We start from the raw sequence: 16,067 nt of genomic DNA on the forward strand, positions 1-16,067 counted from the left end.
GAGAGAAAGAAATTCAGGATCCATCTCAGGGTTACTTTCTCAAAAATCTAGTTTTGATGAGAAAGTGGTCGCCTCATACTATTTGTGGAGACGAAAATTCTGTCACTCAAATTGTAGTGCCGGAAATGTACCGCGACATGATTTTAAGTCTGGCACACGATGGTTCCGCTGGTCACTTAGACGTGACAAAAACATATGACCGGATTTTGCGAAACTTTTACTGGCCCGGTCTTAAGAAAGAAGTAACACGGTATTGTCACTCTTGTCACGTGTGTCAAGTGGTTGGTAAGCCCAACCAAACTATCAAACCTGCTCCACTATATCCCATCCCTACGGTGGGTGAACCTTTTGAGCACATTTTACTGGACTGTGTAGGGCCGCTTCCGCGATCAAAGTCTGGTCACCGTTATCTGTTGACGATAATGTGCGCGGTTACACGTTTTCCAGAAGCGGTTCCTTTACGTTCCATTAATGCAAGAGCGATTGTCAAGGCACTCATTAAGTTCTTCACTCTTTTTGGGTTGCCAAAAATAGTTCAAAGCGACCAGGGAACAAATTTCACTTCTTGTACCTTTTCTCGGCTGCTTAAAAAGCTTAACATCCAACATAATGTTTCCAGTGCCTATCATCCTGAGAGTCAGGGAGCACTGGAGAGGTACCACCAAACATTGAAGTCGATGATACGCGCTTATTGCTTTGAGCTTGACCGAGACTGGGAAGATGGAATACCATGGTTACTTTTCGCTTCGCGTGAAGTAGTGCAGAAATCGCTGGGATTTAGTTTTTGGCCATAAGCCACGCGGACCATTAACCGTATTGAAAGAGAAATGGCTTGTTGACGCTAAACAGACTTCTTTTCCCGAGTATATGACCAAGTTTCGCACACGCCTGTACAAGGTACGTGAAATAGCCAAGAAAAACCTTGAGAAGGCACAGAGTAAAATGAAATCTTGGTTTGAAAAGAAGGCTAAAGAGAGAAGTTTTGTTGCAGTTGACAAAGTTTTAGTCCTGTTGCCGGTGTCTGGGGGATCGCTTCAAGCTCGATATAGTGGTCATTATGAAATTAAGAGGAAGGTATCAGATCGTGATTATGTTATTTATACTCCCGATCGCCGTCAGAACACCAGAGTTTGTCACGTTAATATGCTAAAAGCTTACCACGCGAGAGAGCCGATTGCTAAAAGCTCGCCGAATGATGTTCCCGTTATGGAAGCTAATGTAACATCTCCGATTGCGTTGGCTGCTGTAGAAGAGGTGCGTGAAGAGGATCAAGTAGGTCCCTCTGGGTGCACCATTGAGGGTAGACTGAAAAATTCTGAAATGTTTTCTTCGCTATTTGATCATCTTCCGCATTTGTCTCCCACGGAGAGGGTTGACATTTTAGATCTAGTACACCGGTTCCCGGCGTTGTTTAATGATGTACCTGGCCAGACGACCGTTATTGAGCATGACATTGATGTAGGTTCTGCTCAACCTATCAAACAACATCCATACCGTGTTAATTTACTTAAAAAGAGCTCTTCTGCAAAAAGAGATACGGTACATGTTAGAGAACGACATCGCCGAACCCAGCTCCAGTCCATGGATCCTTTATGTTAAATTAACTTAATAATAAATATCCCCTGTTAAAACGAGCCTGTGCTTGCCTCCGCCTCTATGTTATGTTGAGGACGTAACAATTACATTCCTGGGGATGGTTTTAGACTCACGCACAATGCTCACATGCTTATCAGCACAGAGGCCAGCATATAAATTGCCTAGAAATGGAAGCTGTTTAGCTTGGTAGGCTGCTCGGGGACTGCTCCATATCTGCCACAGCCTCCGTGAGAATACTCATGAGCTCTGCATCCAACAAGGCAGGGGTGGAGCTAGACTCATCTGTAATGGCCTCCGACCAGGCACCCGGGTCAGAAGCACTCGTGGACATCGTATCATCCTCCCCACAGCCAAATGAAAACAGGTCCCGCGCTTCAGATGGAGGACGGAAACTGTCCTTGGCATAGGAGAGTGGAGCCTCTGGCGAACGAAGGCGATGTGGGCGTTGGGCCTACGTTAGCAGATCAGTAGGGCTGGGCATCTGCGACCTCTCGGCCTGCGACTCAATGGAGGCGGGCGGGGGAGATGCAGAAGCCAATGGGCCGCCGTTTGGCAGGACTAAGCAGGCTCAGCAAACCAATCCTTCCAATGTCACCTCAGCATGGGCGTGGCCCAGACACAGCACACATGCTGCACGCCCAGAAACTCAAAGAGCCTGCCACACATGCAGCATCCGTGAAGAGACATTTTCTAATTTCTTCTTCTTTCGCCGGAACGCAGGAGGGGATCACTTTCTGCGTTGTCCGTTCTCATCAAGTAGGTCAATGGCGAAACAGGCTCCAGGTGAAGGAGAAAGATTCTGAGTTAAATTGGTGCCCAACATTGCCCATATATTGGCTAAGCCCGCCAATTGGGCGAATGCTTGAACACCATTGGCTAGAGTGATTCAATCATGCTTCAGCATTTCGGAGGAAAAGTGTTTTCCAATACGTAATGTCGAGAGACTGACTCGATGAGGGAACTATTTCCCTGCATTTATAACACACTAAACTACACTAAACATGTGGCAAGCAGTGCAAGGTACAATAGCAAGAGAAGAAGCCATGACTCACCGTGTTTGTTGAATGATTCCGACTTACCACAGTTGTTTGATGAACTCATGAAAAGAAGAGCGAGAAAGATGAAAGAAATGGTAGGCATGAATGACAAGCTAACGGAATTCTAACGCGCTGTGCTATCGGTTTAGATTAAAAAGCGAACAATATCAAATTAATTTGTTAGATAATATCAGAAGTATGGTGATTAAGTGATTAAGTTATATTTTAGCAGTTTAAACAACAGAGAGTGATAGTATGATAGCGATTCCAACAAAAAAAACAAACAAGATTAATAAATCTCTGTGTCATACTATGTATTGTTAAGTATGTGACACATAAAAATTTGATTTGAAAGAGAATGTTGTCACAAGATGGAAGGGGAAGTTATTTTCGTAAAGGCTACGGGGCACTTGAATAAAAAAAAAAAACAATGTCACTGATAAATCTTTTATTTAAAAAAATACTGCAATATACTATAAAAAATAAGAATAGTCTGTTTTGATTTCACGGTGAATTTAACAAGTTTTAGCCCATTGCTAGTATGTTTTAACATGTTGCTACTATCATTCACACATTTACACATAATATTTATACTAGGGGTGTGCGATATGACGACATTTGATCGGGAACGTTTAAAATGTCTCCATGGTCCACTTTTTCGGAAATCATTGTATCGTGCCTACATCCCAACATGCAGTGCAAGTACGTGACAAACTGAGGTTCGCGCTACATGACGGCGTATTAACAGGCTCGTATACTTTGCTCCCGAGTTCAGTGAGATTTAGCAATAGAGTGATAATGGATGAAAATACGGAGAAGTTAGTCATTTAGGAGTTTGTTCGTTATAAGAAATAATTACGAATTGCATTAGGATCACTGAACAGTGTAAAATTATGAGATTAGTTTACAATATGAAATGCATTATTATATTTAAATGTTTTGTATATGAAAAAAAATATGGTATTGTAGATCTGTTTGGTTCCAATAAAATAGTACAATTTAAAAATATAAACATTTGTGAATAAAAATTTTATAGTGTGCATTGTTAAATCTATGCATTATTGTTTTTGTTTTTTTATTAGAAAAAAGTGCCAAAGACCCTCGTGTTGAACGCATAACATCTGTCTGCAAGAAAGTTGTCAGTACCTTCTCTTTCAGCTGGAAGAAAAAGAGGGAGCTAAGTAATGCACAAACTGAGCTGAAACTACCTTAACAGAAACTCATCACCGAGTCCCCAACACGATGCGGTTCCAGACTCAACATGATTGAGAGAGTTCTTGACCAGGAAAAGGCCATTTCTCAGGTCCTGAAGGCAGACAGGAAGACGAGACATTTGGTACCATCATGGCAAGACATTGATGTGATGGAGTTTGTGAAAAAGGCACTGAGTCCAGAGTCCACTGGGAGACTTTACTGATGCACTCTCAGGTGAGGACTATGTGAGTGTATCCTACGTAAAACTAGTGCTTTACCTATTGAAAGTCAACATCTTGAGCCTGAATGATGACGACACTGAACTAACAAAAACAACGAAGACAATTATTTTAAATTACCTCACTAACAAATATCAGGATCCCACCACTGATGACCTGCTGGATATGGCTTCGCTTGTTCGATCCCAGGTTCAAAACCCAGTATATTGACAGAGACAAGATGGAGGGAATACAAGCCAGAGCTGTGTCTGAGCTGGAGTCTTTGCTGACCATACAATATCCAGCTGCTGCAGCATCGGATCAGCAGCCTACATCTACCTCCACATCAAAGAGCTCTGATGCAGAACAAACACAACCCAAGAAAGCAAAGAAATCACTTGCCAGCTTTTTGAAAACCTCAGGTGCTGTAAGTGCATCTGCAGCTGCAGGATCAGCTTCCTTATCTCTAAAAGAGACAATAGAAGGGGAATTGAAGGACTACTCGTACACACCAAATGCAGAAAGTGAGGTGGATCCTCTGGAATGGTGGAGAGTTCATGAGTAAAACTTTCCAAGAGTTAGCCAACTTGCTAGAAAGTACTTGTGCATTCCAGCAATAAGTGCTCCCTCAGAAAGAGCCTTCAGCACAGGTGGCAAAATTGTCACCTGCCAAAGGGAAACTCTCAAGCCAGATAAAGTCAATCAACTGGTTTTCCTCTCTAAAAATGTGTGATTGTGATCAGTCATATTTGCGTTTTTTTAAAAGGAGATGTAAGTTGTAAGAAGGTGAAAGGTATGTTCTAAAGCTGCTAGTGCTAAGTTTACAAGAGTCATGATTCAGAAATATTTTTGCACCTTTGGTTGATTTGTTTTGGTTCTCACATTACACTTAAAACAATTACTTAAGAGATTACAAAAGGTAGTTAATTTAAATTATTATTATTTTTAATCTATTTATAGTGTTATAGTGTTGTGTGTTTACTTTTTGAAGCCAATGTTTATTTTGGGAGTTATGCTAAAGTCTCTGACTGTACTTATATTTATTTGACTAGACCAAGTTAATATTTTTATTGAAATTTTTTTTTTTACCTTTAAAAAAAAAAAGAAAAGAGGATCTGTGTCTAATAAGCTGTCTGAGTGTTACAGCTGTTGCCAATGTTAGATTTATTTTTAAACCAATGTTCATTTTGTGATGAGAAGTCTTTGATTGTAATTGAATGCAAGTCTTGCTGAATGTTCTTACACTGCAGAATTGCACTTGCATTAAATCTACACTTGATTAAAATATGCTTGAAAATGTACTTTGGCCTAAATGGTATGTCATTTTTTCCCCCCTTTTATATTTTGTTACTTTTTAGGACTGCATTTTTAAATGGGGGCATTAGTTTGGCTGTATTGAGGGTCAGTAATGGCAAAATAATCTTTAAAAAACGAACATGAAAAAGAATCTTGATAAAATCGTGAAATTGTGATTTGTCCTGAAAAAAAATTTTATTTTTATTTTTCATATCGCCCACCCCTAATATATACATAGTATCTTGCATGTTGTTACATAATAATAATAATAAATTATTTTATGTAACATGTATAATGTAATTATTATTATTATTACTATTGGTGTATGAGATAATAATAGGTGCTAATAATAAGCATGTGAGATAACAATAGTGATGCCTTGTCTGCCACTAATAAGCTTAAACAGTAGATAAGTATTTTGGCTTTGTTAATCCAACATAAGTGGCTAGATTCATTTTCTCAGGTGATTTATGATAACAAGCAGTTTTAACAACTCAGTCACCCACCTGCTACAAGATCACCAAATCCAATAGTTGTCAAAGTGACAAAAGAAAAATACAAGCCCTCAATATAGGTCCAGCCTTCTTGAGACATGAATACAAATGGAGGAATCACCAAATGCACCAACACACCCCATAACAGAAAGACAGCTGTGCAGGTGAACTGTGTTTTCCGCTTTAAGAAGAAGAAACACACACACACACACACACACACACACACACAAACAAGCAATTAATAACCTTGTAATAGAAAAATTAGCAAAATGCAGTTAGAGGTTTCACAGCTGTTATTATAGTGAAATTAAGATTTTAAATATAATGTTTTTTTGTAATTATTCCTTACCAATGTTACCCCTTTCTTAGTAAGATATTGCCCAAGGTGTTTAGCTCTTCCACCAAAAAACTTTCCAAGTTCACTGATCCATGTGAAACACAGTGGCACTCCAAAAAGACCATAAAAAATACAGAAAACCCTCCCTGAAGGTGTTTTGGGAGCAATATTTCCATAACCTGTGGAAATAATTTTTTTTTGGTGAAAACATTCAGATTACGGTAAATACAATTTATCTCATTACAGTCTGAACACAACATGTTCTGTCTTAAGACATGGCATCCATATATTTATCTGAGTATTAAAAAGAACAAAATAATATATAGAGGAAAACAATGCTTAAAAGTCTCTTAAAAGTTCTGTGAAAAATAATATAAAATTAAATAAAATTAAAATAAATAATAATAATAATAATAATAATGTTTGTAATGACTAGCATAAATATTCGCCCATTTCCTGATTATTTTTAGCTAATTAAATTGATGTTTCCTTTGATTATTTCTTTGAGTAAATAAGTGACGTGACATGTGGCCAAGAATGGGGGTTCGGTGCCTTGCTCAAGGGCAGCTCAGTCGTGGTATTGAAGGTGGGAGAGAGCGCTGTACATTCACTCCCCCCACCTACAATCCCTGTCAGTACGAGACTCGAACCCGCAACCTTTGGGTTACGAGTCCGATTCTCTAACCATTAGGCCACGACTGCCCCATAATAAAAGAAATAGACTAGATCCTTACCTATAGTTGTAATAACTGTAGCTGCAAAGATGACAGCATTGGGCCAATTCCAGTTGTTGAAGGTTTTGTCTCCTGTGATGGTGATGCCTTGTCCTGCAGCATCAGACACCACCTATTTCAAAAGAAAGAAAAAAAGAAAAAATTGTGAGAGCAGTCACACATTCAATTCAAATACAACATCAGAGACTTTTCTTCAGAAGCATTGTGGATTTGTTGTGTGTCTGAGACCAGAACTTCTATCCTCTCATGCCAGTATTGTTATCAACACCTCCCTGAGTTTACTTAGCCAGACATAGTCAGTCATCTTTGGGACATCGTAATCAGTCATTTCTGGGACATGAGTGGGCCATCCCTCACTTAAAAGGTTTTTGGCTATGGATCTGATCTCAAATCATGCAAAGCTGTCCTAGAGATATAGTGAAGAAGGCATAATACGTCCCTAAACACTTGTACAATCACATATAAAAGGATCTGGTGAGTTATTAAACAGATAAACACTCACTTAAATAAATTATGAATGATTCTTCTTGATGAAACAGCTGCTCATGAAGCCTGGGGAACTATAACTGATGATGGTAAGGGCTGTTACATTTCCGACACACCCTAAGCAGTTTCAGGCTTCCGGCAGAGGGTGTACAGAGTGCTGCTGCAATGTAGAGTGTATCCCTTTTCTGGACGGGACAAGTTTTTTAAACAATATTTGAGTTACAGTTCTTATTGCTTGACATCTGTGATTTCATGTGGGTTGAGACAAACATTTACGTGTTTACGTGCACAGGTGGGGTGTGTCTTTTCTAGATGTGGGCATTACAGAAGGTCATGTGCTGTGCAAATGGATTGAAAGAAAGGGATTGCCTTCTTTCAGCTTGTTGAACATTTTATTTGGACATTTCTACTGTGTAATGGCTGAAGCAGCAGTGACACTCATGGTAACCAGATTCAATGTGAACTACAGTGAAACCATCAATTATTAGGCAATGCAATAAAATAGCTTCTTCTCCTTGTAAACGATACCATGAAGAATGAGCTTCACATTTTCTATACTGCAATTACATATTAATGTTTGTAATGTTTGTTGCATATAGTGAACAACGCAGAATAGAACCTGAGGTAATCATTATCATCACAGAACAAGCTCAAAATTGCCACTTGTTATTTTAAACTAACTTTTACATGTATAAGGTACTACCACTGGTAATTTGAGTAATTTATCCAATAGAAATTACATCATAAAGTCGACTTTTAACAGATGCTTATAGTGATCTAAATTTAACACCTTGCAACTCCTTAAGTTACAGCAAGAAAAGGGGCTTTTTGACAAAAAATAAGTACACTAGTAGTAGCAATAAATGTAAATGTGCCTGCGGTGTGAACTAATATTAAAGAGAAGGAGATAATTGGTTTACGTGCTGCTTGAACTTAGGTGGCAACGGCAATCTGTCACGCATACATTAAAGACCAAATTGTGAAAAGTCAAATTGACATTTGTGGTAAGCGACAGAATTTGAATACCCAGACTTTGATTCGTATTAAAAGTAACAAAGTTACAAAATTTCACAAATAATTCTTAGTGTTTTGTAAGATTTATGCATCAATTGAAATAAATAAATAAATAAATAAATGAATAAATCTACTAGCTGCAATGCAATGTTTTCTTCATTTGTACATATATATATACACATACATACATACATACATACATACATTTATATATATATATACACTGTAGTAAATCAGCTCAACAGGGAAATATTTATGACTAATTATAACTGGTTATGATTAATAATAAATATTTAGATTATATCTTCGAATTAACTGTAGCAGAATCAATATTACAATTATTTGATCTGTCCGTCCACCGAGCAGACAATATAATCATTTATCAATTCAAGGAAAGATTATTTTCCTGGCCAAGGAGAATAACTGTCCTTCTTTATGCAGTGCTAGCAGTAATTTAACATATGTAGCAAGGGTTCAAAACATTCATTGACTTCGAATTGTGAGCAGCAAACAGAGACAATCAAACTTGTTGTATAGCTTTTCTGAGTTCACCTAACTCAATTTACTTACTTAGGTCACAGTATGTTCTGAAGATGTGGGTTTACTGAAAAAGGTGTTTTGTTCTTGTTATTAAATAAATCTATAACTGTAAGTTTGAAGTTTTTAACAGAACTTTGGTTTACACTATAGTTTGGGGACAAATTCTCACTATTAATTAAAGCTGCAGTGCTTAAGTTTAGCTTCTTTGTCGCCATCTCAGTTTGAAACTTGCAATTGCAGTTATTTGCAGAATGATTTTCTTTAAGTGGATTGTGCATTGGCCCGGCTCTTCAGCACGGATGAATCTAATGTTTTGAGGCGTATGTGTGGGCTGTCAGTCAACATACCAGTTTGGATATTCACTGTACTTCAAAATTACAGATACTACGTCTTGGAAGTATGTCCAAAATAAGAAGTTTCACCGGAAAATGTTATCTCAACAAGTAAGTAAAATGTCTGCCAGTTTTGTTCTGACAAACTGAAAAAAAAAAAAAATGTTTCACAATAAATCGCGCTACAAGTGGTGATTAAATCTAACGATCGCAAAGTAAGATCAGATCACGTCAAACTGTGCAAATTAATATTATTGTTATACTTTGTTCTCAAACTGTTAATGTTAACAACCTCAACATTGTGTGACTACATGTATTTAGTGTGTATTAGCGTTACCTGTATAACTCAATTTCTGTAGTCTAATCTAAAAATGTCATACCATTCAAATGTCATCGGAAACAAATTCTTCTTTTAACCTCAAAAAGCAATTTAATGTTCCTTAGAACTAGTTCTCTTTGAAATACAAATCTTTTGTAAGTACAGTGTAACCCCATCTATCTGTAATCATATCAGTCAGATGCACATTTAAAACTGGAATATAATCTAATTTCAGTCACTTACATGTGTTTCATTACCATCATGCACCGTTTAAGACTCTATTTTCAAAATGACAAGATTAATTATTCCAGCTGCTGTAAGAAGAGGCTATAAATGAACCGCCACCTGCAGCATCCACACGCTATATAGCCTGCTAGCCGGGACTCATTCTTTATGTATACAGACGTGACGTAATGACGCAAAGCGAATGACCCGAACCACTCAAATTCTAAAACATTATTACAAGCTTACCATTGTGAATCGTTTCCATGTGGAAATGGAAACATGAACAATGTCAAACACTACAAACATACTACTTTCGCATCCATCCTCCATATTCACCAAAGAAAAGAAAGTATGTAAACTACAATACATTTTTTTTAAGAAACTTCAGTGGTTTCTTAAAAATTGTGATGGTCTCAACAGATCGGGTGAACAAACATGATTTGGTAATTTAAGACAAAAGTTGTGACTACAAAATGCATTTACGTATAACATTGTGCCTGCTCCTCAGAAGAAAATCAAATGCATCTGTGTTTGTAAAGCTGTGAATCACAAGGCCAAAACAATGAGAACTACAAAACGACTGAAAGGAGACATTTGTTTGGTTTTCGTGAATCTCCTGTCTATTGTAGGGTCTATTGTGTCTGGGGCACAGTTGTCTTTAGCTATAAAGCCCAGGAGCAAATTTGGGTTATGATTTTAAGAACTATGCTTGTCAACTACCTTCAATAAATACTTTTCTTTACCAGGAAATTGTAAAAGACTGACTGCAACATTTCCAACCCATATTTCCATCTATGACTTGAGATTTTGACATCAAAAAACACCACAGTAAGAGGGAATGTAGGTGCAATCAGTAGGCCTACACACAATACAAGCCCACAGAATTCCACAGAAAGCTCAGCAGATTTCAGAATTTTACCACCCTATATTCACAAAGTTGTACCAATTGCATATATTTAAATCAATTCAGCAGATTTGTTTTCCCACAATCAGCACAAAACAGTGTATAGATTCCATGTGGGCCTATCACAGTTATGTTGTCCTTCATTTCAAATTGATGTTGCAAGAAGTTATGAGTATAAAGCAAGATATGCTATTCTAATGATAATTCATGGCTAAATCTGCATTAACATATTTTAATGCATTTTGGGAAGGCAAAGAACAGGTGGATCTTTTCCTGTACGTCACATATTAAATAAATAATTTAATGCACACCTAGGCATAGATTATCCCTTCTTATACAACGGTCACTTGCCAGCATGGACAAAATAAAGTTGTCATTGATATATGCAGTGCAATATTTGACTGGACTGATAAGAATAGTGGTTAAATTTAGCTAATTATCTATGGGTCATTAAATCTAGAAGACTGAAGTAAAATAGTGTAATAAGATTGCATTTACTTAAATGCAACATTGACAAGCATGTTTCTGGGAAATCCAGGCAATTAGAATAGAGTATTCAGACAAAAATTGTGTAACTTAAAAACTTTTTTTTTTTTTTTTGTAAGAAAAAAAAAAAAGATTTTAAGCAATGGGAACTAAAAAAGCAGCAAAAATCAGTCAAATTTGAGGGGGATTTCAAAGTCTACACTGTTTTCTTTTTGTTTAAGTAGTAACCGACAAATAATTTTATTTTCTGTGCAGACCCCCAGCTCTATCACAGAAGAACTATTGCAAACAGCGAACATGACCGCACCACTGACACCTTCCATTGACACACACAATTGTGAAACAAGCTCTTCAGTGCACTCTTAAGCAGTTATGAGCAGCAGGCTGTGTAATATGTGTGAAGTCTTTTATTTTTGTTATCACTTGGCCATTTGACTTATAGCAGTGTCCAGTGTTTCCCATACATTGAGTTATTACTTTGTTGAATAAACTGATCACTGCACGTTTCAAAATGAAAATGCAGCACTGGTGTTTTTATATGAATGTATCTTTGAAAAGAACCGACCGTCTTCAGAAAAGCTTCAGTGTCATTTTAATTTATATTAATTTAATATTAATTTATGCTACTTTAATTGATAAAGTAGCATTTGTGAGTGCAGTGCTTATTTAATTACAGCTGTTACCGGGGAAACCGATATATCTCCCGCTCCAACAGCGCCTCCTGCTGGCAGAGAATGAATTTGCATTTGCAAGTCTGTGGGAAACACTGGTGTCTGTCAGCAAACATAAACAACAAGCATGCTTCAGAACTTGAGAAGGTGCTTAAGTTTTGAGCTATGTATTAGTACTCTGAATTAGACTACTACTATTACTATCTTGTACCCTGCAATAATCATTTACTCAAACTCACTTTTATGAGATGGAAAAAAAAGAATATCGGCCAAAAAAATCTGCATCATATATCGGCCATCGGCTGCCCTGATTTCTAAATATTGTCATCGGCAACGGCCAGTGAAAAACCCATATCGGTCGACCTCTATTGAAAACTATCAATAAAAGGAGAAGTGACATGATCCCGCAACAATACGTATGAGTGAAGACAGTATTTTACTGCCTGATACAGTTGGATACCGTGGCACTAGGCCTGGGCGATAAAATGGTATCGATATTTATCGACGGTACACCTTCTTTGATAACGATATTTTAAAAATTCGATATAGGCACGTGCTATGAGTGACGCAGACAGCACACACAAACACAAACACATGCTGAATTGAGTGCTCTGCCTGCCTGTGATGAGGAGATTGTGAATTAAAAAAATGAATATTAGTCGAATTTAAAATAAACATTTGCATTTGAATGTTAGCAGTGCGTCAAGGAGCGTCATCAGTGGCGCACGAGATGTGGTGATGATGTAAGTGACGTTTTTGCATTTTCACTTATTGCAAATAAATAATATACACTGTGTAATTTATATTAAAAAAAAAACACACACTCAAAACAAGATCAACAAAATATTTTCAGATATGAAATCTTTTTACAAAAAAGGTACAAAGTCTAATTCCCCATTTAAGCCTGGAAGTTTAGTTGCTTTCAGTGTATAGATCCAGAAAGACTCTCTTTGTAAAAGCTTATTAACCCTATCACCTCCTCTTATTGTCCTGGATATATGTTCTGTACCGATTATCTTCAATGTACTTGGGCTACCATGATTTTTCTCTTTATAATGAAGGGCCATAGGATATAAAGGGTTACAAAATCGAATGGCATTCTTATGTTCTGCTAATCTGATCTTTAGTTTCTTTGTAGTCATCCCTATATAGAAGCAGCTACATGGACACTCCAACCGATACACTACAAATGAGGTATTGCAATTAATAAATGATTTTACTTTAAATTCAAGGCCTGAAATTAAATCTTTAAACATGTTTGTCTTGACCATATTGTCACAGCGATTGCAATTGCCACATCTGTAATTTCCTGCACTAGGACATAACCAGGTACTTAATTTATTAGAGGAAAGATGACTTCTCACTAATTTATCTTTAATCGTAGGTGCTTTCCGGAATACAACAGAAGGAGATTCAGGCATGACTTCCCTGAGATGAGGATCACTCATCACAATTTCCCAATCATTTTTTATAATTTTCTTAATTCTATTCGCTTCTGTACCGTGTAACAAAATAAACCGAATTATCGGAATCTTGTGATTTACGTTTTTGTATCAAAGGGGTCATATGATGCGATTTAAATTTTTCCTTTCTCTTTGGAGTGTTACAAGCTCTTGGTGCATAAAGAAGATCTGTAAAGTTGCAAAGGATCGTCTTTCACCGTGGACGAAGCGGAGTCCAGCCCGGGGTCGAGACATGTGGTTGCCGCAAGCCCGCCAGATGCTCCTTCGTCGAATCCGTCGGCCGCGTCGTTCTCAAGCCCGCCCGCCTCCGCTCACTCAAGCCCGCCCGCCGCCGCTCACTCAAGCCTCATCACAATTTCCCAATCATTTTTTATAATTTTCTTAATTCTATTCGCTTCTGTACCGTGTAACAAAATAAACCGAATTATCGGAATCTTGTGATTTACGTTTTTGTATCAAAGGGGTCATATGATGCGATTTAAATTTTTCCTTTCTCTTTGGAGTGTTATCTCGGTGATAATTGAAGAGACACACCTGAACATGATGACACAATCAGACACAGACTGAAACTTAAGATTTTGAATTGGTTTTAATATTTTCCATTTTTATTTAATTATGTCCCCACTGGATGCAACAAATGCCTCGTTTATAATGGGTTTGAATGTTTTTAGTCTCGTCGCTCCGGCCGGACAGGGCATCACTAGGGGCGTAACATTTACGTCACACGCTTGAGGTATTCGGCCAATCATAACGCACTGGAAATTTCTTGAGCCCTGAAATCAAAATCATCTTCCTTGTCACAGATTCTTTTTAACCTCTGAAACTGTCCAAAGGGAATATTGTCGATCAACCATGAAGGGTGAAAACTATCTGCTCTTAAAATAGTATTTCTTTCCTAAACATAGTTGTAGGTAATACATCATTACCTTCTTTAAAAAATGTTAAGTCCAAGAAATTTATCAGAGTATGTGAAAAATCGAGACTCAACTTCAAATTCCCATTGGTATTATTTAAGTATGAATGAAAAACTAACAGATCTGCCTCTGAACCTGTCCATATCAAAATTATATCATCTATATATATACCCCACCACATTACAATCTTTAAATATGGCTTTGAATCAGAAAATAAAAATGTATTTTCCCAAAATCCTAAAAACAAATTTGCATAATTTGGGGCAAAACAGGTACCCATTTCTGTACCTTTAATTTGTTTATAGAATTCATCTTGAAACAGAAAGAAGTTGTTATTTAATGTCCATTCTGCTAATTGCACGATAAAACATGCCTTTCAGGCCTTTCAGATTATCTCATATCTAAAGAGTATGATAATGCTTCCAGCCCATCTTTATGGTCTATATTCGTATACAGCATCGCATGTGCATCTAATCCAACGTTGAATTCCTTCTACAAAAAAGTAACGTATGAAATTGACAAGATTTCCGCCTCAACAAGAAGAAAACAATATAATCTGTCAAAAAAAAAAAAAGTAGTAGAGGCTTTGAACTGGCTTTCTAATAATGATGATCTTGTAATAAAAAGAGCGGATAAGGGAGGCGCAGTTGTTGTATGGGGCAGAGATCAGTACATCAAAGAAGCCTTTCGACAATTACAGAATTGTGAGTACTATCAGCGCCTGAAATTTAATCCAATAGAAAGTATTAAAAATTAATTGACTGATATTTTATTACATGCTAAAAATGAGGGATGGATTTCAAAAAATGAGTGTGATTTTCTCTTTTGTAAAGATCCTAAGATTCCTACTTTTTATATGCTTCCAAAAGTACATACAAATCTTGAAAATCCACCAGGGAGACCTATAATTAGCGGTAATGGGTCTATTACAGAGTCGGCTTCAAAATTTGTGGATTATTTTATTAAACCATTGGTTAGTGCACTCCCCTCGTTCATTCAAGATACAACACATGTATTGAATATCGTTAAAGAAATGAAAACTGCAGAATCATCTATACTGGTGACTATGGATGTTGAATCACTGTATACGAATATAGACCATAAAGATGGGCTGCAAGCATTATCATACTATTTACACTGAACAAAATTATAAACGCAACACTTTTGTTTTTGCCCCCATTTTTCATGAGCTGAACTCAAAGATCTAAGACTTTTTCTATGTACACAAAAGGCCTATTTCTCTCAGATATTGTTCACAAATCTGTCTAAATCTGTATAAATAAATTCTCAAAAAAAAAAAAAAATAATTCTTCAGACATGAAAGTTCAATAATGCATTCAACTCCAGGTCACTGCTAGGCTTTGATAACACTGTTTGGCCTAACCACAATGACAAACTCCAACTGTTATCAGACAGGAGTTTATGTGGCCCTGTGATCTTCACTGTGATCTTCAATTTATCCAAACTCACAGTTTGGATACAGCGACTTACAGGCTATAATTTTTTTACCAGTATGTAAAAAAGCATTACTCTTCCTATGTATCCCTAGTGATACCTACTTGAACAGGGTGTTGCTACTAAGGGTCTGTTGAGACAGTTCCTTCAGCGAGCTCATGCAAAGCAAGCGGTAGCCCTTGGATGACAGGCCAAGACCTAGTTACTATCATAGGCGCTTAGTCGCAGCATGGCGGCGTGGGTATACTGTTCCCCATAGCGACCCCTAGAAGATGCAGTTCGAAGTTCCCTCGAAAGGGAATGTCTCAGGTTACTTATGTAACCATGGTTCCCTGAGAAGGGAACGAGACAC

General features: G+C 37.3%; 1 protein-coding gene across 1 annotated transcript in view; it reads right to left on the reverse strand.

Annotated features, from left to right (window-relative positions):
- kcnk5a (potassium channel, subfamily K, member 5a) overlaps positions 1 to 16,067 on the reverse strand; it is a 53,379-nt gene that overhangs the window by 27,379 nt on the left and 9,933 nt on the right. Inside the window, exons 2-4 of the mRNA XM_016561693.1 lie at positions 6,907 to 7,018; positions 6,185 to 6,351; positions 5,848 to 6,016 (exon numbers count right to left, since the gene is read on the reverse strand). Coding sequence (XP_016417179.1) covers positions 5,848 to 6,016; positions 6,185 to 6,351; positions 6,907 to 7,018 — 448 coding nt within the window. The remainder of the gene's footprint in view (positions 1 to 5,847; positions 6,017 to 6,184; positions 6,352 to 6,906; positions 7,019 to 16,067) is intronic.

This window comes from Sinocyclocheilus rhinocerous, unplaced genomic scaffold (assembly GCF_001515625.1).
Source record: "Sinocyclocheilus rhinocerous isolate Xijiao unplaced genomic scaffold, SAMN03320098_v1.1 scaffold949, whole genome shotgun sequence".
Lineage (NCBI taxonomy): Eukaryota > Metazoa > Chordata > Actinopteri > Cypriniformes > Cyprinidae > Sinocyclocheilus > Sinocyclocheilus rhinocerous.